At 44.6% G+C, this 24,645-nt stretch overlaps 1 protein-coding gene across 2 annotated transcripts in view; it reads left to right on the forward strand.

The window, feature by feature from the left end:
- Positions 1-24,645, forward strand: part of DIS3L (DIS3 like exosome 3'-5' exoribonuclease) — a 247,804-nt gene that overhangs the window by 117,078 nt on the left and 106,081 nt on the right. For both annotated transcript variants that reach the window (XM_068107004.2, XM_068107003.2), the window contains one exon: positions 4,086-4,255. In XM_068107004.2, the coding sequence (XP_067963105.1) occupies positions 4,086-4,255 (170 nt within the window). The remainder of the gene's footprint in view (positions 1-4,085; positions 4,256-24,645) is intronic.

A 24,645-nucleotide genomic window follows, 5' to 3' on the forward strand; every position in this document is an offset into this window, starting at 1 on the left:
ACATATCTTGAGTCTTTTACAAGTACATGCATCCATGTTCTTTATTGTGTCTAATCATTCATTAATCCTGCATTGTAAACCATTGAATGATCGACATTATCTAGAATATAGTGAAACAGATAAGCTCGTGTATGGAAGGTATTGTGCATTTTATGACTAAAGCATGAAACTTTCTCCAGTGTTTCTATATGCTATGAAGTTTGATTTCAGACGTGGAGGCATTTCAGATTTGACCTCTGGGACTAGGCAGAGGGCGATACATTTCAGGCTGTCAAATTTCGGTTTTTTTCACTTTTTTGCAGGGATAAAGGCAGGACACATCAATTATGCCTATTTTTACCTTGTTATTACACATATATTGCACAGAACTGCTGTAAACTCTGTTTTAATAAAGTAAAACATGAACAAATTGGGACACCTCCCCACACACATACACACAAAGAACATCAAAAAGTGGGCTTCACATAACCACATTGCTCACTCTAATTTATCACGTCAAATCTGACTGAGCAATGTTGTTGTCATGTCGGCATCTCTTAACACACCCTACGATGACATTATCAGTTCAGTATGGTCATGTGAGTCCCTTTAAAAGCCTAGCAGTCTCCTGAACATGAGCAAAGGGCAGTGCACTTGAGGGCAGCCTTTTTGCACTTGCAGCGCGTAGTACACCCTTTCTTGCAGCCACAATGGATAAGTTCATAGCAGCTCTGTGAGGCTTCTGGAAGGGTGCTCCACAGTGGCTGCCATCCAGTTGCTTCCTTCAACCAGCCCCAATCAGAAGGGCTTGGCGGCTCAGGATCAGGTACTAACGCTTTGCTCCAGACATTGGCCTGATAGGTGGCCCACTTAATGTGTTGCTCTAGCGCAGCCTTCGTGGGTGGGATGTTCTCCAGAGCTCTGGATTTCTGAGTGAAGAGCTGTTTCCTAGCTTCATTCACCTCCCTGATGTCGCTCGTCCTATCGTACATCAGTACCACAAAGCGCTCCAACAGCGACTTGGACAGCTCGCTCACATCACCTTGCATCTGCATGAGCTCATTGAAGGCCTCGGTCACTTCAGGGAAAGCCTTCCAAGTTTCCCATGCAGTTTTCTTTCCTCTTCCAGCAAATTCTGAGACGGTGTCACATCCCGTAAGTGCATGGAACAATGGGAGAGTGGCACAGGTACTTGGATCCAGCTTGTTGGCCACTTCATGAACCCCAATGTATCTGAAGCTGGTGCCTGTACCAAGAGCAATCCACATTTCCTGTGGCCCAATCGTCCTAAACATTGCCACGGCAAGGACAACAACGTCAGTGTCTACAGTACGAATAGTCACCTTCTTGCAACCCTTTTGAACGGCATCTGACACATGCAGAAGCAAGTGTGTGTCTGCTTCCTCTTGAGAACATGGAGTGAGATTTTTCAAGTCAGACTGGGCAGGAGAGCAGAGCACCATCTCCCCGTGAGTTGTGTAGACTTCTTTTCCATCATCTACTGGAACGCAAGTGACTTGCTGGGAGAGAAATCCAAACAATTCTGTTTTGTTCTCATCAACACGCAGGAAGTCTTTCCAGTGCTTTGGCAGTGCAGTGGTTGGAAACACCCGTCTCCTGATTCCCTTCCCTCTCTTCTGTCGTGTGGTGCCTTTTAGACTGTCTGGGATGTAGACATCCCAGATAATATCAAGACGGCTCATTTTCTGAAGTTGGGATTTTGCATACGGTACAAAGACACTGTCTGCATTATCCTGGAAGGTCTTTGCTGTTCCAGGATTCAGCATCTGGACCACAGCTGCACCATCAATGAACACAGCATCAACTAAAGGAGCAGGTTGTGAGACAGTGTCATCAGTCATTATGCAGTGCAAGAGGTCTGCATTTGTACCAAGTCGCATTTTCCCTCCATGAGAAAGAGATGGTGGTGCTGCCTGGTTTTCGTGGCAAAAGAATTGATCCAGATTGCCATCACGTATTTGGCAAGATACATACAGCCGTGAGAACAGATTGCAATCACGCTTCAGTGCTTCAAGTTGTATTTTCTGCTTTGACTGTGTTTTCACTGGCAGATGGCTAAAGAGAGGCATCTTGTTCCTGGGGATGGTATCTGTGACTGGCTTTGTTTGCTGCTCCAGCCGTTCCTCCACAAAGGTCTTGAACTGTTGTGCACCCAAGGACTCCACCTTCCTCACTGTGTCTGCAACTGATGAATCTATGATATCTTTAGAGTCAAGCACCAGAAGATCCTGACTCTCTTCAAGAAACGGGTTCCCCATCTCTTCAATCACTGCTGTGAGGGACCTAACATGCTTCACAAAGGCTTCTTGCACTGCTGGCTGCTGTTCATGGTGACGGTTTTCACTTTGTGGGGAGCTTTTATTCTCGAATTCTGTAGTCATTCTTGCAATTTCTGGACCTGCCACCATCCAGCGTCGCAGCGCCCCAGGATTCTCTGTCAAGCCAACTGCTCCACCAGATCCTTTGATGAGTGCATTGTTCTGTTCATGGCAGTGGTCAATTGCCATGGCCGAGAACTTGTTGCTTGTTTTATGCACAACAAACTTCCCAGCACGGAATTCTTCCAGGATTGCTGGATGTTTCTTAGATAGTACCATCATGTCACGAACATGTACTGAGAGCCACCTGGAGTAGTGAGTGCGGTCCAGAGCAAACATCCAGGGTAGGAGCTGTGTGAGGGTTTCCACATAGAGCTGAAAGTTGCCCTCTCGCAGTGATCTGATGTACATGAGCATGAGCATGTCTAATTTCCTGAAATTCAAGGAGATCCCTGGACAGTGAAACATAACCGCTACCTACTGGCGGCTTGCTTGACCTGGCAGGGCATTGCAAATCTTCGCCTGTTTCTTCCTGGCAGAGAGCAGAGTTCCCAGTTAGTGGGGCAATGCAGCTTAGAATGCTTAGATGTAGAAGGCTGGGCAAGATCAATCAGTATGGCGTTTCGACATGGTGAGAAAAGCTTATTGTTGTAGAGACTTTCCAACACCACGAGTTCTAAAGAGTGCATACAAGCTAGCTGAAGCATGCAGACGGATTATCCTGTAAAGCACAAGAACATACCACATTGTAAGTGTATATTTATACTCTTTTATATTTTTTATGCAGCAATACTAAATTCAAACATGTTTAGTGAGTGAAATGTCATAAAAAACACTCTTTGGAGGGTTTCAGGTGAAAAATGCAAACAAACTAGCCTGCTAGCTTCCGATTAACATGTTCCCTAACGTACTAGCTTTCAACATAATTACTGTAATTCTGTCTCCTACATTCTTGCTAATGTAGCCGTCAGTCAGAATAGAAGCACTTACTTGATTTCTCAAATGCGGGCCAACGAATAACAGTCATGTAATCCCACATCAGCAGAAGTTGTCAAAGTTGTTAATGCGAGACACCCAAGGCAAAAACATTGTTTTTCATGCACTGATCAATTTTTTTAAGTTAGCATTAGATAATGCCTCATTTGCATATTTAAACATAACATTTCAGAAAACTTGTAATACAAAAAATAATTGACTTAATATAAGTAAACAACTGGGGAAGTTTCATGGTGATATCTATTAGTTAATTTTTTTACCCTATTCACCTGGGGAGTCTCCCCTGATAGCTAGCTTTACACCTGTAAACAAACACGTATAACCTACTTAGGTAGGGTCAGAAGCCACCCTGGCCAAATTGGTGCTCTAAGCTGAATTTTGTAGAGTTAGCTGGCAGCAAATTGCATCTTTATTAGAACAAAAATGCAATTTAGGCAAAGACATACATGATTATAAAGGAAAGTGATGGGGAAAAACTCGAAAAATGCAATGCTGAGGTCAATGACTTCTCAAGGTCACCAAAGGTCAGATATAAAGTGCCTCCACGTCTAAAATAAAACCTAGGGGTATGAAGATCATATGCTGAAACTTTCATGCTTTAGTCATAAAATGCACAATTGGTTTTCCTATCTGCCCACTAATATGCTTCTCTTTGGATTAGAGCTCCATTTGTGCACCTGTCACCTTTATATTGTATCAATTTGAACGATTTTTGGAAAATTTTATGCTTTAGTTGTAAGATGCATATACTTTTATTTCCTGTGAAAACAGGTCGAGTCGTGGGTATTCTGCAACGGAATTGGCGAGACTATGTGGCGATACTTCCTCCACCAGAAGAAGGACCAACTCAAGGTCGGCAAGCGCAGCGCCTCCTTGCTGTGCCATGGGATTTCCGTATCCCGAAAATTCGCATTGCCACGACCCAGGCTGCCATGTTGCAAGTATGGCAATAACTGGGCTTAGATCAGATAGACTGAACAAAGTGTGACAATGGAACAATTTGGAACATATTGTTATGAATTTGAGAATGGTGTTTTTTTTGTGTTGTAAAATATCACCCTCCTTCCTCCAGTTGTTGTGTATAAAGGTCAAAGGGCGTCCCTTAGTTAGGTCATATACAATCACGTAGCCAAATCATAGATATCCCTGTTCAGTAGTTATCTCCTTATTGTGTGTATTAGATTAAGGCTGTGTCTTCCATTAATTGACACTCCATTGCACCGAATCCAGACAAGGTAGTATCCCCTTTCAATTTCCCCAGAACCTCCATTGGATTCCCCTTTCCTCAATTGCCAACTGCATTGAGCGGTCCGCTGAATTCTGATGCAGCCGTGGGTTGTTGTTTTCGCTGCAAGACTCCATTAGCCACGAGGTCATCTCGGAGCCGAAGGTGGGAGAAGTCGGCCCAGTGCCGGGAACAAGGCGTGGCCTTGCCAACGCCTCCTCTAAGGGCGGGATCGGTGAGCCCTCGCGACCAATCAGGGCCGAGGCGACCTCACCGATGGGCGTGTCTTGGAGGCCGGCGGCTTGATCGCCCGAAGGAGATATAAGCGCGCGCGGAAGACTTTGTAGGAGTTGCGTCAGAGATACGGCAGATGCGTGACCCAGCTGATTTCTGCAGAGAGCCGCTTCAACCAGCCCCGTTAAGCCCTGACGGGGCAGCGAGTGACCCTGCCGGTGTGCGGTGTAAAGCCGAATACAAGGAGCTGCCGGCTCCTCGCTTCCCGCCCGGAGTGGACCTGCTCGCTGTGCCCTGTGATTCCACCTGCTCATCCCTCCAAACCATTCCTGCCATTCCATCCTTGTGTGTACGTGAGTTTGTTTTGTGTGTTCTGTCCTGGGTTATAAGTAAGTCTGTATAAGCTAGAAATTGCACTGTGTCCTTCTGGTCCATCCCCCTTTCTACATTATTTTATTATCCTTCCTTCTTCCTTGGTTTCTTTCATTGTGTAAATAGTAATAATAAATAATAGTCGTATTTCCAACCTTTTGCCTTCGTCTTCTTCTTCTTCACATCTGTCGTCTTTTCCCCATTGAATACCTGTGGCACGATTTGGCCAACGTTCAGGATCGGGTCTAGTTGCTGTTAACGGTTCGTGCCGCGGCTGCCATCCGCTCGGCAAATTAACATCTTATCCGCGGTCGTGAACGAAGCTGCTCACCTGCCTCTGGAGGGAGCTTGTGCAGCTTCAGGACTCACGTCGGTCAGTCACAAACGAGGGGACTAATCCCCCCTCGAGAAGGGATCCGAGGCCGACGTTGGGTTCCGTAACATTTGGTGTCGGGAGCGAGATTCGGACCTGAAGTGCGAATAGCGCGCTCAAATTTCGAGTAGGCCGAAATTTACTTTTCTTTAAAATCCTAAATTTAAAAATTGTGCCATGGATGGTCAAGGCGACGGGATGCCAGTGGGGGAAATGGAAGAGGGGTTAGGGGTAACCCAGGACCCCAGGGAAGAAGTGGGAGAAATGGAGGAGGAGAACAATGAGGAGGTGGTTGAGGGAGTATCAGGCGTACAAAATGGCGCCCTCGCGCATGTGGCTGGAGAGGTGCAAAATGGCGCCTCACACGAGGTTGCGGCAGCCGCGCCCGTAGCACTGGTGGATTCGAACCTTTTTTTGCTACAAATGGGGGCCCTTCTGGAAAAAATGGGTGAGCGAATGAGGAACGAAGCGAGGGCTGATAGTGAGCGAATGAGGGACGAAGCGAGGGCTGATAGTGAGCGAATGAGGGGCCAAATGAGGGACGAAGCAAGGGGTACCAGAAACCAAATTAAAGAAATAACTGAGGAAATGGCGAGGGACAGAGTCGCATATGAAGTAAGTGAAGCGGAGAGGGACAGAGACCGCGGGTTGAGCGAGCAGGTCCCAGGGGTGCACGAGGAGGTAACGCGGGTCGAGAAGCACTGGTTGGGCGAAGTGGAGGAAAGCGCGGGTACAATGACGGGTATAGAGATCGCGACCCGGGGTATGGGGCAGCCGGCGACCGCTGAGGTAGGAGAGAAAATTTTATTAAAGCCAGCGGTCGTTGAGGTGAATAAAGAAAAAACAATAGTGGGTATAATTGAAATTGTAGAAACGACAGACGTAGAAGAGCAACAGTCGGAGGAAGGAATGGAAATTGCTCAAAGTCTGAATGCACATCACGATGCTGTGCTTAAAAATCCTTATAAAGATTTGCAGGTGTTGGTGCAGGGAGGAAGAAGAACCCCAAAGGTGAGACGGGCTGCATGTGGTGCCGGGAGATTTTATAAGAGGGGGTTTGGCGCGAAGAAAATTGTCGCGCGATTGGGGTCAATATGGCACCCGGGCGTTGGTGAAGGGTCCCGTGTGAGTGGAAATGGCGCGCGTGTGAGGAAAAAGTGTGCGTCGGTGAGTGGGCGTGTTATAAAGTGTGGGAGTGAAACCGAGTGCGAGCGAGAATGCACGTCGGGGTGTACGGAGTGTGACACGAGGAGTGAGTTGGAGGAGGAGCGGGTGCGAGGATGCACGTTTGGGATGAACGGAGAGGGTGTGTGAGAAAGCACACCTGAGTTGGTTGTGGCGCGGGTGTGGGAGAGCCCATCGGAGTGCGTGAGTGGGTGGATGCAAGAGTGCACGCCCATGGTGAGTGGTACGGAGTACATACCGAGGGAGGGTGCGCGAGGTGTGTTAAGGGAGTGTGCGAACGGCGAGTGCGCGAGAGGTGTGGTGTGTAACAGGGAGTGCGTTGGTGGAATGGACGGAGTGTGTGGAATGTACGGACGGCGTTGGAACGCCGGGCTTTGTGAGTGTGAAACGGGTCGCGTGGGGTGAGCATGCAAGTGAAGCATCGACGTTGACCGGGTTAGCAGTTAGGGCGACGGATAGCGGGCGCTCGGTGCGCGGAGCGCTTTGTTGGATGCGAAGCCTCACGCGGGCGCTTTGTTGGATGCGAAGCCTCGCGCGGGGCGCGCTTTGTTGGATGCGAAGCTTCGCGCGGCTCGATGCTGCGTCGCCCCGCTTCGGAGCGTCGCGCACGATTCGGGCCTGGCCCCGCCCCGCACGGTCGAGTCCGGGCCTTGTCGGGCGAGGCGACCGGTCCGGTTCAAGGGCGAGTAGGAGGAAGCGGAACGGTGCCCCCTGGCGGGGGCGAGGTTCCGACCGGGCGAGATTGAGCCATCGGGCCCGGGACCGCAAGGTGCTGCGCCGAGATGGTGCGTGGAATCTCGGCCCGACCAAACCACCTCCCTTGAACCGAAAGCCGGACGGATTCAACCTGCAGGCGACCAAACCACCCGCGTTCATTGCTCGGCTGTGCGAAGCCGGGCTTTGGGAATGTAACGACACCGAGGCTCAAGTTTAATGAACGGTGATGATGATAGTGTTTTTGATCCGAAATTTAGAAAAGTGAATAGAATTGGCAGATAATTGGCAAATTTTTGATTGATTGCAATTGGATGGGCCAAATTGATAGTGAGAGATACCCGATGTGATGGGATGGCAACTCTGCCATCCCGCACAGAGGGGGCAAAGGAGCAATAGAGATATGGGGTTGGCAGTGAAAACTAGCACGGGAGGGTTAGGATATAGTATGTAGGGACCTAGAGATTGACCATAGGTAACGGTAAGGTTAGGTAGTGACAATGATACCTGTAATGGGGACGCAGGTAGATTAGTTTGGATAATAATAACGAGGGAGCGCAATAGTTTAAAGGGGCGACTGGGAAGCGCAAGTTCCAGAGGGGAGTAGGTAGTTCAGATGATGCCGTGTGAGTGTTGGAGGTGTACTCAGGAGTGTATTGTGAGAAGGTGATTGTGAGTTGTATTGAGCGTGGAAGTGTATGGAGCAGTGAGTGAGGAACAAGTGAGATTGCACAGGTGTGCAACTGAACAGGTGTATGGAGCAGTGTATGAGTGAGTGATGGTGATGCGTGCTGTGTTGACCAAATGGTCCAGGGAGGAAGGAGGGTGCAGGTGGCACCAGGTGAGATTGCACAGGTGTGCAACTACAGGTGTATGGAGAATGGTTGTATGGAATAAATGGTAGTATGGAATATATGGAGTATGGAATGGATGGTATGCAGTGAGTATGGTGGAAACTGTGGAGTGGAGTGGATGGTGCGAAGGTGTGAATGGGGGAAGAGTGGACCCCTATCACGAATACCCGGGGAGGGTAGTGTAAGAGTTAGGTAGAGGGTACAGGTAAATTGTGGTTGGATATTGGCATCTGTGGTGCGTGGTGGAAGAATGGTGATTGAATGGGTGCATTAGTGTCGTGGAAATGGCTGGGCGTGTGGCCTGTTAGTGTGTGTAGTTGGTTGAGCACTCCACCACTGTTAGGGTGTGTGCCAGGTGAGGCCGCAGGTGGGCTCTGGGAGCCGGTAGAGTTGTTGTGGATGGGGCCCGAGGATCCGGAGGACGGACCCGGGTAGCCCAGTGCCAGAGAGGGCACCGAGTGGGGTAAGCGCCAAGGAGGGCCTTCCCCAGTTAGATAGGTTAGGTCAAGGAGCAGGTAAGCTCGGAGGCAACTGCAGTGGTGGAGGTGTGCAGGTGGGTAGACCTGCTGGGAGAGCTACACGACTCAGCCCGGAAATTGTGAAAGGGCACAGGGAGTTGAACCGGGGGAGTGAGACCCCAAATTGAGAAGCACCACAGTTTGGTCAATGGGAATTTGGTTCTTAAAACCACATAGAGTAAGATGGCCAATGGTTTGGCAGGGGAAAGACCCCGGGTAGTGTAAAGTGTATTAAAGTCATTTAGAAGGTAGTTAGGATTGAGATCTCCTCGCACCATCTACATCCACTCACCTGAGGTGACGTACCTCCACACCATGCCAGGTTGTTTTTATTATTTTTATTGTGCAAATGTTTGGAATGTGAGACGCATCATGACGTGGGTGTGACATTGTGCTTTGTTGTTCCATCTCTCCCTCCTTATGAGGATTGATGATGAATTGGGTGATGGCAAATTTGGTTAGAGGGATTGTGGGGACGAATTTGGTGTAGGGGAAATATGGGTAAGACGAGACATTAGTGACGAATTTGTAAATGTGTAGATTGTTGTAAATATGGGGTAAGGGCAAGGGTAGAGTAGGTGAAAGGGGGGGGGGGGGTGGGAGGGGGTGACGTACGGTAGGGACGAGCTTTCTCACTTCGCTCTCCGTACGCACCTCGTCTTGCATTGCCTTTATTGATGTGTACCCTTGTGACCTTACCCCTCACTCACCTGTCTTCTTCCCCCCCCCCCCCCCCCTTGTCTCCCACCCGAGGACTGTGCGCCACTGGGCGCTGAGGGGAGCGTGCGGGAGTCTGCCATTGTGTGCCAGAGCTCTCGCAACCACAGCTGTCTGCATCGATGCACCACGTATGGACCACATGTCTGTGGCTGAGCCCCACTTGTGGACCCCATGGGTTGGGGCATGGCCCCTCTGCTGGAACCGGCCATGAAGGCCCGAGATCTTGCTGGCGGACCTTGGTCACAGGGCACCGATGCCACACAGGTGAACCACAATAGTCGGCCCTGTGGGCCATAAATAAATAAAAATGGACACGGTTGTGCACTTTTATTTTTGCAAATAGACCGCCAGCAAAGAAGAAAGACAACATCAGGAAGAGAACAATAGCCAGCAGAGGGAGCCGCAGAGCAAGACACCACCAAGGGTTTGTTGGTTTATTTTTATTCATGAACTGTGGTGACTGTGCACCAAAGGGTGCTTTGTGGTGCTTGATGGTGTTTTGGTGCTTTCTGGTGCGTCGGTGCAGGGCAGACTGTCTCCCCCCCAAAAGAACAATCACAGGTCCTGGGTTGCGTTTTGTAAATAAAATAGCGTCAACTGTAAATAATGCTCCCCCATCGTTCATGTTGTAGTTTTAAGACAATTCCGCAATTCGGTTAGCTGTGGGCGTGAGTCTGTTAGGTAGGGTGCAATGGAGCAGCGGGACATATTTATTTATGTTTTAAAACTGTCACACTCGGGGTCAGGTTAAATGTAGAGGGAACTACACTTACGTGCCACACTAAAAGTAAAAGTAATAGGCCCGGGACGTGCCTAAGAGGAGGAGGGTGCAGTGTTATGAATTTGAGAATGGTGTTTTTTTGTGTTGGAAAATATCACCCTCCTTCCTCCAGTTGTTGTGTATAAAGGTCAAAGGGCATCCCTTAGTTAGGTCATATACAATCACGTAGCCAAATCATAGATCTCCCTGTTCAGTAGTTATCTCCTTATTTGGTTGTTGGATTAAGATTAAGGCTGTGTCTTCCATTAAGGCTGTGTCTTCCAAATTAAGGATTTGGTATTAGATTAAGGCTGTGTCTTCCATTAATTGACACTCCATTGCACCGAATCCAGACAAGGTAGTATCCCCTTTCAATTTCCCCAGAACCTCCATTGGATTCCCCTTTCCTCAATTGCCAACTGCATTGAGCGGTCCGCTGAATTCTGCTGCAGCTGTGGGTTGTTGTTTTCGCTGCAAGACTCCATTAGCCACGAGGTCATCTCGGAGCCGAAGGTGGGAGGAGTCGGCCCAGTGCCGGGAACAAGGCGTGGCCTTGCCAACGCCTCCTCTAAGGGCGGGATCGGTGAGCCCTCGCGACCAATCAGGGCCGAGGCGACCTCACCGATGGGCGTGTCCTGGAGGCCGGTGGCTTGATCACCCGAATGAGATATAAGCGCACGCGGAAGCCTTTGTAGGAGTTGCGTCAGAGATACGGCAGATGCGTGACCCAGCTGATTTCTGCAGAGAGCCGCTTCAACCAGCCCCGTTTCAACCAGTCGCGTGAAGCCCTGACGGGGCAGCGAGTGACCCTGCCGGTGTGCGGTGTAAAGCCGAATACAAGGAGCTGCCGGCTCCTCGCTTCCCGCCCGGAGTGGACCTGCTCGCTGTGCCCTGTGATTCCACCTGCTCATCCCTCCAAACCATTCCTGCCATTCCATCCTTGTGTGTACGTGAGTTTGTTTTGTGTGTTCTGTCCTGGGTTATAAGTAAGTCTGTATAAGCTAGAAATTGCACTGTGTCCTTCTGGTCCGTCCCCCCTTTCTACATTATTTTATTATCCTTCCTTCTTCCTTGGTTTCTTTCATTGTGTAAATAGTAATAATAAATAATAGTCATATTTCCAACCTTTTGCCTTCGTCGTCTTCTTCTTCACATCCGTCGTCTTTGTCTTTTCCCCATTGAATACCTGTGGCACGATTTGGCCAACGTTCAGGATCGGGTCTAGTTGCTGTTAACGGTTCGTGCCGCGGCTGCCATCCACTCGGCAAATTAACATCTTATCCGCGGTCACGAACGAAGCTGCTCACCTGCGTCTGGAGGGAGCTTGTGCAGCTTCAGGACTCACGTCGGTCAGTCACAAACGAGGGGACTAATCCCCCCTCGAGAAGGGATCCGAGGCCGACGTTGGGTTCCGTAACAATATTTAACCCTTCAATCCACTGTTTGAGCAATCTCATCTACCATATAAAACAGTCAGTTTGTGTGTGCATACAAATATCTGTCCCCCTTTAAAATCTTTTAACATGAATGTGTTTACTGCAGTCTATTTTTGAAGATAAAACAAACTCGAAAAGCATTTTCCATAAAAGAGTAATTATGTCTCTTCTATTGGAATTGTAGATGGTGGCTTGCAAACCGAGCTTCAAGGGCGGTGTACGGAAGTGTTTTTTAAAAGAATAAATACAAGGCAAGGCACAGGGAGGTGAAATTTGCTGCACGTGATGTACAACACAACGCAGAGTAAAACGAGTGTTCATTTACATCTGTATGATGTCTAATAAATAAAGAAGATACGTACAAGTACAGATACATTCTAGGACACCGCCCGGCGATACCGCCATGCAGCACAGAGACTGTATTTGGGAGGGAGAGGTGTATAATAATTGATTGATTAATTGCATGATTATAACTAGAACGGCACTCAGAAAAGAGCACATCTCCGCCTGGTTGACCATATCACTCAATGGTGAAGAATCACTTAAAAAATTATACTAGCCGGATCCGGATCTTCACCAACATCTAATCATTTTGTCCTTGTGACATACGCTACATCTCTGCCAAATTACGTCTGTATCCGTCCACAACGTTTTGAGATATTTTGTTCACAAACGGACAGACGGGGTGAAAACAGACAAACTAGAACGCCACTCAGTAGAGCGTAGGCTCCCGCCGTGGGTCAAGTTGGAATAATACGTTTTGTTTAACATCCCCTCTCCCCAAAACAATAAATGAAAAAGAAAGTAAGCCCTTGCCGTCGGAGAATTTACTTTGATATATCTCGGAATTAGAGGAGAAAAACATCATTTAAGAATAAGAATAAAAGCTTTAATGCAGTAAAACAGAAAAAATCTTTCCCAAAGAAATTTCCCAAAAAAATTCCTGGATCCGGAATAATATCCTGAGCTTCACCAAAAACTAATCAATTCTTCCTTTTCCCAAGGGCAATCATCCCACCAACTTTCATCCAAATCCGTTCAGAACTTTTCCAGATATCTTGTTCACGAACATACAAACACACACACACACACACACGGACGGACACGATCGAATGCATTACTCCCTGGCGGGAGTAATAAACCTGAAAATCGCAAAGCCAGAACCAGAATTATTTATTTGGGCTGGGAAGCCCATGCAAGGTATCTTCTTCTTCAGCCTCTCACAACCCTGGGTGAACATGCGATCTTTTAAATAAAAGTTCGAATTTTGCCAAATCTGTTTTATTCGTTTGTTAATATACCTCAGGCATTGACAAATCTGGAACTACGTCTTTATAAGTTCATCAAATACTGACACCGCGAATGACATTCGCTGAGCTAAATGCTGATGTGTCAGAATTTTGAACGAGGTACAAATCCCCAAAAACATACATTGATTGCTTTAAACCTATATAACTTTGTCCCAAATGTTCTGAATTAGTACATTTAGGTGTATCTTGTAGAACACAATCACGGCTTTCAGAAAATGTATAGTTTTATGTACTTTTTAATCAATTATCTACATGTTATAAGCCTCTGAACCTCAAAAAATGGTGAAAAAGGGCATTTTTTTTAGTATTTCGTTACCCTTCAAAGCCATGCATTCATTATAAAAGCCTTTTTCAGATACTTTTCACAGCTGGAATAAAAGTAGATCTATATAACTACTCTACTGAATGTGTTTTTGTGTTACTAATGTCAGTTCCTGAGTCACAGCTCCTCCTCATATAGGATGAAGCAGATGAACCGTAACGTAAGAGATATTTATATAAGCCCTGTTTTACACATATCAGGGTGTTCCATAGTTCTTCTTTAGGGTGCAACAAACAGCACTTATACGTATGTATTAACTCTGTAAAAATCATTGACCTCCTTTGTTTCTCTGAGACACAACAAGCTTGAGTGTGAATTTAGAAACCATAACGGTCTCTTACGTTACGCACCGGTCATGCTCCCTGTAAGCCAGGTAAGTGCATATCGAAGTGAAATATAGCATCAGACCATCACATTAGCTTGAATTCTATGCCATTTCAAAAGATCGGGACGCTCCTGGTGCGTTAAGTACGCAAAACTAGCCGAAACAGCATCTTCGGGAAGAAGAGGAAGGAATTCATATATCTTATTTTGGTCTCTTACGTTATGCTAACAAGGAAGGGAAACTTTGACCATGAATAAAAACGGAACCTCTGGGCCGATCGGTGTCAGTTTGGCTGCGTTTGATGGCCCAGGCTTAGGGCTTTAAGGATACTAGGGCATTGCCCGTACGTGGGTGCCCGTTCCGTGGCCAAAAAAAAAAAAAAACGCTACCCGTACGCTCTACCCCGCCCGTACGCCCGTAAACAAAAAAAACAACGCTCTTCGCTTCCGCCCTTCGCTCTGACTGAATTGGGAGAAATAATGCGCATAAGAAATCGAATTACGTACCGTAATGGCGGTCAGCTCGTAACGCGCTCAGCTCCGCTCGTCTCACATCGGCCACGCCTACGCAACAGAGCGTTCTGTGATTGGCTGCCGGAAGATAAGTCGTCACTGTCCGGAAGTTCGCAAATCGCAGTTAGGATGAATCGTTTTAATTTAATCGCAGTTTGAATTCGTTTTAAAACATAGTTTAACGGCAACATAGTTTTCCAACGTGAAATAAATGAATACGCTGTCAAATAATGCGCATAAGAAATCGAATTACGTACCGTAATGGCGGTCAGCTCGTAACGCGCTCAGCTCCGCTCGTCTCACATCGGCCACGCCTACGCAACAGAGCGTTCTGTGATTGGCTGCCGGAAGATAAGTCGTCACTGTCCGGAAGTTCGCAAATCGCAGTTAGGATGAATCGTTTTAATTTAATCGCAGTTTGAATTCGTTTTAAAACATAGTTTAACGGCAACATAGTTTTCCAACGTGAAATAAATGAATACGCTGTCAAATGTGCCGTCCGAGGCAGAGTCTGATCGCCACGTTCGGCACACGTGATAGCTCGCTGCTCTCTGATTGGTTGCAGCGTTTTTTGGACATAGCTCGGTAAGTAATTGTCCGATTAATATGAAACCTTGAAAAGGCACATCCTCGGGTCCCCAGCAATATACCTGGCAAGTTTCAAGTATATCGGACCCGTGGTTGTCGAGAAACAGCGGTCACAGACACACAGACACACAGACACACAGACACACAGACACACAGACACACAGACACACAGACACACAGACACACAGACACACAGAGATTGCTGGAATTATAGATAGATGAAGGTGATTTTTAGCTATTCCAAAAAAAAAATTTTGACCTCTGGGAGGCCCAAATGTACCTCCTTCAAAATTCTGACCCTGATATCTCTTCTGAGGTAAAAAAACAAAACAAAAAAAAACCAGTTTTAAAGCATTATACATATCAAACGATACATTTTATGAAACGGGGAAACCTAATACACACAGTGGTGGTTTTAAAATGACAGAATGTCTTTATTAGAAAAAAAAAAATGAACATTGAAGACGACGCTGCTAAAAAAATACACCGCTCTAACTCAACCACGAGTTTAAACTACATTTACAACAAATATGAAAACTATTTTCATATCACAATGTTAAATATTGTTGCGAATATGGAATTTGGCCTCCATATCCGCTTGTAAATATTCCCCTATTTTCTCCAATACTCCCCAACTTTCCCCAATCCCCCATTCCCTAGTCCCATTGCATGTAAATAACAATCAGTAGAGCCGACCTTCCCCTTATTCCCCCATTAAATGTCGTGCCCAGGTCCACCGCACCACACGTAGACAACTTTCGGACATCTTCCTAGTTATTCTTATTCTATGTCAGTTAAGGCCTCGTCTCCATTAATTATGACTCTTCGTTGCACCAGAATGTGATTATATGGCACCAGTAGTGAGTTTAGGACCTTTCCCATACCTCCTCCCATCTTCTTCCCCGTCTACAACAACAGAGGGGCACGGCGCTGCGCGGGGGGGAGTGTGCGTCCTCCCACCGGCTCGGTTCGCCGCCATCGACAATGCGCTCCAGACAATGCGCTCCAGACGATGCGCTCCAGACCATGCGCTCCACGGGGTTACCACGAAGGGGCTCCTTGTCAGCTCCTCGTCAAGGGCGGAGCCTGGTAAACCCCCCGCACGCACCCAATGAGAAGCAACGTGCCGATTCCACGAGGCGGAGCTAACGAGCCGAGGGCGTGTCACTCCCCGCCGGATATACGCGGCCCCGCGCCGGATGTGACGTCAGATGCGCCCCCAGCTTGAGCAGACAAGACGCCATCCGAGCGCTGCGACCTCCCCGCATCTCTGGACCGGACCGAGTCGATTCTGACCTTTGAGCCCAGGTGCACCTGGAGCCATCGCTACCCGCCTGTCCTTTCCATCAATCCCCGTGTGAGTCAGCTTTGTCCCGTTTATCTGTCGTCTGTTGGGAATAATATAAGATTGTGTCTAAGTGCTTGTCTTTCTATGCTGTCCCTCTTGTAGTTGTAATCTAACCTTCCGCCTTAATATAACCTCCTCCGGAGGTCTTGAGAACTGAACCCCTGGTGTCGTATTGTGTTATTGTAATCCAGCCGGGTGTCTTCTTTTTCTTATTGAGCCAGCATCGCGCGACTTCGTCAACGTCGAGTATAGTCGGGTAATTTGTGCGGACACGACGGCCATTCCGCTCGGCCCACTTTAACATCAAAGTCGTGTCTAAAGCGGGGAGTCGTAAAGCGGGGAGTGACACGCCCTAAATCCCACTCCTGACACCAATTGTTACAGACACGACTTTGATGTTAAAGTGGGCCGAGCGGAATGGCCGTCGTGTCCGCACAAATTACCCGACTATACTCGACGTTGACGAAGTCGCGCGATGCTGGCTCAATAAGAAAAAGAAGACACCCGGCTGGATTACAATAACACAATACGACACCAGGGGTTCAGTTCTCAAGACCTCCGGAGGAGGTTATATTAAGGCGGAAGGTTAGATTACAACTACAAGAGGGACAGCATAGAAAGACAAGCACTTAGACACAATCTTATATTATTCCCAACAGACGACAGATAAACGGGACAAAGCTGACTCACACGGGGATTGATGGAAAGGACAGGCGGGTAGCGATGGCTCCAGGTGCACCTGGGCTCAAAGGTCAGAATCGACTCGGTCCGGTCCAGAGATGCGGGGAGGTCGCAGCGCTCGGATGGCGTCTTGTCTGCTCAAGCTGGGGGCGCATCTGACGTCACATCCGGCGCGGGGCCGCGTATATCCGGCGGGGAGTGACACGCCCTCGGCTCGTTAGCTCCGCCTCGTGGAATCGGCACGTTGCTTCTCATTGGGTGCGTGCGGGGGGTTTACCAGGCTCCGCCCTTGACGAGGAGCTGACAAGGAGCCCCTTCGTGGTAACCCCGTGGAGCGCATGGTCTGGAGCGCATCGTCTGGAGCGCATTGTCTGGAGCGCATTGTCGATGGCGGCGAACCGAGCCGGTGGGAGGACGCACACTCCCCCCCGCGCAGCGCCGTGCCCCTCTGTTGTTGTAGACGGGGAAGAAGATGGGAGGAGGTATGGGAAAGGTCCTAAACTCACTACTGGTGCCATATAATCACATTCTGGTGCAACGAAGAGTCATAATTAATGGAGACGAGGCCTTAACTGACATAGAATAAGAATAACTAGGAAGATGTCCGAAAGTTGTCTACGTGTGGTGCGGTGGACCTGGGCACGACATTTAATGGGGGAATAAGGGGAAGGTCGGCTCTACTGATTGTTATTTACATGCAATGGGACTAGGGAATGGGGGATTGGGGAAAGTTGGGGAGTATTGGAGAAAATAGGGGAATATTTACAAGCGGATATGGAGGCCAAATTCCATATTCGCAACAATATAGAATATATAGAAGATAATGTAAAAAAAAAAAAAAAGAGCCCTATCTTCCATTGGTTAAAAAAAGCCTTCAAAAAATTCCTGGATCGGGAATAATATCCTGAGCTTCACCAAAAACTAATCAATTCTTCCTTATCCCAAGGGCAATCATCCCACCAACTTTCATCCAAATCCGTTCAGAACTTTTCCAGATATCTTGTTCACAAACACGCGAACACACACACACACACACACACACACACACGGACACGAGTGAATGCATTACTCCCTGGCGGGAGTAATAACTTGGTCATTGTCATGTCCAAATATCAGCTTCCTAGCTCAAAAGGGGCCTGAGATATTGGCCAGATGAGAAAGAAAATAAATAAATGATTAATAATGAAAATAAATAAATAATAATCGTAAAAAAATAAAATAATGAATCAATTGGCTCATAGAATACATAAACCACCACCATTCCATCCGAATCTGTAACTTAAAAATAAAATTAAAAATTAGTCATTAATCGAATAATAAATTGATTAATTGATTAATCAATAAATCAAAAATATCCTTGGCAGCCAAATCACTTGGTAATTGGCATGTCCAAATATCAGCTTCCTAACTCAAAAGGTGCCTGAGATAATGCCTCGAAGAGAAAGGAAATAAATAAGTACTTAATCGCTGATAATTAAATAACTAATCAATTAATTTATCAATCAAAAAACCAAAAATACGGTTTTTGCCAAAGTACTTGCTCACTATTGTGCCGAAATTTCAGCTTCCTATCAAAGGATGGCTGAGATATCGCCTGGACAAACAAGAAAATAAACAAACAAACAACCAGAGTGAAAACTGAGTACTCCCTTTCAGCGCGCGTCACTGCCGAGCCCCCTTCGGTGCCCGGCAATGACGTTATGCAGCGCCTGGAGATGGCTTAGGAAAGGTGCGGTGTACAACAAACAACCAGGGTGAAAACTGAGTACTCCCTTTCAGCGTGCGTCACTGCCGAGCCCCCTTCGGTGCCCGGCAATGACGTTATGCAGCGCCTGGAGATGGCATAGGAAAGGTGTGGTGTACAACAAACAACCAGAGTGAAAACTGAGTACTCCCTTTCAGCGTGCGTCAATGCCGAGCCCCCTTCGGTGCCCGGCAATGACGTTATGCAGCGCCTGGAGATGGCATAGTAAAGGTGCGGTGTACAACAAACAACAAGGGTGAAAACTGAGTACTCCCTTTCAGCGTGCGTCACTGCCGAGCCCCCTTTGGTGCCCAGCAATGATGATTTGCAATGCCTGGAGATGGCATAGGGAAGGCGCGGTGTACAACAAACAACGAGAGTGAAAACTGAGTACTCCCTTTCAGCATGCGTCACTGCCGAGCCCCCTTCGGTGCCCAGCAATGACGATTTGCAATGCCTGGAGATGGCATAGTAAAGGTGCGGTGTACAACAAACAACCAGGGTGAAAACTGAGTACTCCCTTTCAGCGTGCGTCACTGCCGAGCCCCCTTCGGTGCCCGGCGATGATGTCATGCAGCGCCTGGAAATGGAATATGAAAGGAGCGGTGTAAAATAAGCACACCTGGCACTACGCTGGGGCTTCATACTTTGGCACACTCGCAAGGTTGCTCCGAAGAATAAACTCTTCCAACCCATTGGTTGGTCCAATCCAGAGTTGCTCCAATCCCTGGTGTTGGGCTAGCGGCTAGGGTGCCGGCTTAGGATCCAAGGATCCTGGGTTCGAATCCCGGTCGATCGCTGAATTAACGCCAGGGGGGTTGACTCAGCCTGTCATCCTTCCGAGGTCGGCTAATTGAGTACCAGTTCACTGGTAATTCCCTGTTTGTCGTTAAAGGCGGCAAAAAGGGTTGGCATCAGGAAGGGCATCCGGCCGTAAAACATTGCTTCAAATAGGGGACCGAAAAACAACAACAACCACGGTTCCCGAAAAAGGCCAACCCCTGCTTTGCGGGGAAAAATGGCCTCTAAAGGTAGTTTTTTTTTTTTTTTAACCCATCATATTTCACGGACTTTTTACTGGTGTGTTATATTTACCTAACATGACCATGATTCTTCAACATGAATTCACGATTGTCCCTGTTGTTTCTTTGAAAAGGTTGCCTGACCATAGAGCATGCTCTACCTTACTGCAAGTCTTAAGATAATCAGGTTATACACAACCAAATAATAGCCAATAAGTAAATGTTCGGTGATTGTTGGCCTTAATTAATTTTTTCAACAAAATGTTGCAAGAGCTACGTTACCTGCTGTGGGATGTAAGGTCACGTGATGTTTCTGGTGCAAGCCCTTCCTCAGAGCCATAAGAAAGGTCACGTGACCTCCTACCTCTCTCGCTTTGAAGAAGAGCTCATACCCAAACTGTAGATTCACCATATTACTTATGATGGTTATCGTACTCATTGTCTAGGTTTTTCTACCGACACACACCAACTCTAGTCTTTATAAGATCAGTATTCCGATTGTAAGGTTAGCCTGTCAAATAAATCTTTTGCAATGTAAAATTCATTTTCCTGAAATTCATGTCGATGTTTGGTCAGCTCCAAATTTCTATTCTTATCCTTTTTTTTTTTTTTTTACTTGAATATCACTGAAAATCCTATTTGGCTCATGTCTTTATTTTGCTAATCAACTTTGACATCACACACTATCGTGGCTGAAAAGGTTTCAATAAAGTGTTTAACAAAATTACAAGATTAATGAATGTTCAGTTTGAATAAACTTTTCAAACATTCCCAACCCAAGTTTGGTCTTACCATCTGAACCATTTGAACCATGCTTCGCTTCAAATCCGATCTACTCCATATACAAGTCCATTTTCTTCTATTAGCCTTACAATTCACATCGGAGTACTGTACACTGATGTCTACTCTTGTCTTTGTCCAGTATGTAATTTATGTACATGAGTAGGTGATAAATGTTGCTTCTGGGACACCTCCGTTTAACATGGGAAATCCCTATCTAATGTCATTTACCCCCTTGTCTTTAAAAAAAATCATAAACACCTCTATTTCTCCCTCTATGAACCTATAATCCTTCTCACCTTATGAACCTATAATCCTTCTCGCCTTATGAACCTATAATCCTTCTCACCTTATGAACCTATAATCCTTCTCACCTTATGAACCTATGATTTTCTTCCTTTATGAACCTATAATCCTTCTAGCCTTATGAACCTATGATCCTTCTCACTTACATGTAATTTTTACCCTATTCCCCCCACTAGCCCCTTAATGTAGTTCCTTAGACCACTCTACTAATGAGCCTATAAATATATTATCTCTTTCTAACTTTTTAAAGAGTTCCATTCTCCTATAGAACTCATCCCCATCAAGTATATTTATAAAGTATACAGGTTCCTTAACCTTTTGTTGTGAAAGTATAAAGTGGTATGTTTCACGGAGGGTTCTTGTTTGACCTCCTCCTCTCCCACATACCATTTTAAAATTATAATATTTATTATCCGATTGATAACCATTAAAGTTCTCACTCCACTCTAATATATTTTTCTTCCCGCCCTCCATTACCCCACTTAACAAATGAATACGTTTATCCGTCTTGAGAACCTTCTGACCAGTGATTCTCTCAACCTCCTGAATCTGATATTTTTCACATTCGTTGTGTTTTCCATTTATATACCAAGGTTGATTACACCTCCACTCTATAGTCTGGTTGATACTTGGTTCTATCATTTATATAATAGTAAAAAAGGCGGCGGTAGCCCGTTAAAATCCCTAACCCCCCTTTTTAACTTATCACTTATATATATATCTTATCACTTATATATATCTTATCACTTATATATCTTATCACTTATATATCTTATCACTTATATCTTATCACTTATATATCTTATCACTTATATATCTTATCACTTATATACTTATATAACCATAAGGGAGACTATCAATTCCATTTTCTAAAATAAACCTCTTATCATCAAAAGCCCCCAATGCTTTCTTATTCACCTCTTCTGAATATAATTGATGTTTATAACTTCTTATTCCATTAATCTTTCTAAACTCTTCTTTCTTTGTTGTTAAACAGTTATAATAATCCTTAAAGTTTATTGTTTCTTTAATGACATTTTTCTTTACACCTTTTAACTTCTTATCAGTCTTTTCAAAACGTTATTCACAATGTATTTATAAGCATAAGCCTTCGACCTCAATCCCACAAATTCACTCATAACATTTCCTCCCAATTAATCCTTGAACTTTCCAATCACCTTTTTATTTTTAGAAGAGAACAACTCACTCTCTGGACTGTAATTACTTGTATCATAGATATTAATGTCCTTTTTCATGTCTGAATAAACATCATCAGTATTAATTTTCAAAATAAAACTATCAGTATCCATATACAACAATGACGCATTATCCTTATACTTTGATTTTAGATTAATATAAAAGTAATCATACATTAATGACTTTGACAAGTCAAGAATTGATGTTCCAATGTAAATAGGTTTGTCCATTTCAATACTCTCTTTAACCAAATGGATCGCACAAAAGTTCTCAGTAAAGACCTCAGCTCTAGTAAAACTCGGTCTATTAATTAATTTTGATGCTTGTTCCCAAGATGTTGCTAGTCTGATATTTTGTCTTTTCCTCACATTCTCCATGGTCTTACCAAAGACCGCATTATTCATCAATTTATAAAAGTCTTTCTCAAAATTTGTTTTTGACTCTTCTTCTTTGTGTATTAAAATCAATGTACCCCTTTAACCAATGACTTTGATTGAACTTTAGAACCCTGTGGATCTTCTCTACTCTTAGACCTTTTGATAAATATTGTCGCAAATTTCTTTGGTGTAGTACATAATTTTTCTTGTTATATAATGTAGTAAGTAATTTTTCTGTTGATTCACCTATATCAAACGATCGTTGATAATCACTCAACCATTCTTTCTTTGGACTTTCTTTCTCACAAGCAAATGGAAGATCTTTATGTTTGATATGAAGTTCTTCAGGATATTTTAAATCGACCTCATAATAATAACCAACCTTTGAATCATCCAATTCTTTTTGTGTAGAGATACATACATCTTGTAAAACTTTTGTGTAGTCTTTTTCCTTTACCCATCTTAGTTTCCCATAAGGAAGAGCTTGAGACATTGCCCAGCCATACAAGTTGTTTGCGTCATAGTACATCAAGTAAGAACTCTCTTTCGTTGAATCATAATTTGGAAGATATTTGTTATTTGCTTTTGCGTATCTGCTCGAGCATACTTGTGAAATTCCACCTCTTTTTGCCTTTTCAATCATCAAAAGCATATCGACATCGGTTATCAAATCCAAATCTTGTTTTGTCATTTTCAACATCGTGCTCCAAGCCAATCCAGGTGCTGTGTAGTAGTGAGCAGGATCCAATCCATATCCAGTGCGACAAACAGATCTAAAGGCTTCAAATACATCGGCCAATAAAAGCACATCAGTTTTGAGATACAAATCGTGATACTCGCCAAGATTCTTGATGTTATATTTTTCCCAAACATTTTGTGCGTGTACATAATCTTTATCAGATATATGACTGTTGTTTAATTTGTTATCGAAATTTTATTTTAAAGGAAGTTGTGTTTCATTGAATCTCTCAAATGAGTCCATATAGTCATAGGGGTAAATTCCCTTTTGTGTTAGAAAATCTTTATCTGAAAAATACTCTGAAAGACATGGAAACTCTTTTAGATTTTGAACCAAGTTAGCCAATGGACTTGCCATGAATTTAAATGTATCAAGAAATCTGATATGAGTAATAGGAGATGTGTGAATTGTTTTTGTGAATGAAATGTATTTCTGATCCGTGTTAGGAATTGCTGAAATGTGTCCAGATGTCTTTGAAAGTTCATTAATAAATAGATGCGTATCATAATGAGCGTTGTTATGAAGAAAGACAGGAATGAAAGAGGGGAGTTGATAAAATTAATATTCCAACTTTGATGAGCTGGACCTCTATATTTACCAGTGAGATGACAATGATCTCTAACCTTTAGACCTTCACCAATTTTTTCCTCACAAATATGACAAACATTGTTTTTTCTAAATTCCCTTTTCTGTTCACTCGTCAAGGACATTGGTTTATTAGTTTCTCTCATTATCTTGGTTAATCGGACACAGTCTTTTTCTAGTCGTTTCACAAACTCCTCTGGGGTATTTGAGCCTCTATACTCCTCTAACTTGTTATATTTATCACCAATGGATGATTTGATACAATAACAAAAACCGCAAGGAGTATGTTTTTGATATTTATTTGTGTATGATTCTTTTGGATCTGGAGAAGCAGTATCTATTTTTTCTAGAATACTTTCAAAATCAGCATATATAACAAATGGATGTTTTATTGTTTTCTTTTCATCTTTGAATGTGATCTTTGAGCCTTTTTTAGGCATGTTGATTACCGTTGATTTATGTTCACCACAATAATTTGAATGTTTATCTAATCTTTCTTGTGTATGGAAGAAGTTAAGACAACGCAAACAAATATATATTTTATTTGTTCTTTTGCATACTTGTGGTTTTATTAATTTAGTAATATCTTTAATGTATGTATAATGTGAATTTTCCTCTGAATTAAAATATAGAAGATTAATATGAGTTTGTTTACAATTGTCAGAAAGCTTTAAAACCTGAATGCTGTTTGTTTCTGTTAGACCATAAACATTAACTGATAAATTATTTATCTTTTCAAATTTAGGAATATCATTTAAAGCCATAGGAAACTTTAGATCTTTCATATTTAATGTATTCTATATTTTTTATAATGAGATACTCTTTCATCATGAAAATGTGGAGGATGTAAGTGTGCTAGAATAGACCAGAGAAAACATTTATTGTCTTTATTTTTGATATTGATAACTGCTTTTCTATTTTTGATAACACTGGGTAAATCAATGTAGGAAGAAGCTTTTAGAGGATCTGATTTAAGAATATGAATGTCTATGTAAATAATTTTTCCTATATTGAATCCACTTCCTACGATTGAATTATCCACATCTTGCTCTTGTTTAATAAGTTCATCATAGACTCCTGATGTTTTAAAATCTTGATATGAAG

This window comes from Myxine glutinosa, chromosome 2, assembly GCF_964187855.1.
Source record: "Myxine glutinosa chromosome 2, kmMyxGlut1.1, whole genome shotgun sequence".
Classification (NCBI taxonomy): Eukaryota; Metazoa; Chordata; class Myxini; order Myxiniformes; family Myxinidae; genus Myxine; species Myxine glutinosa.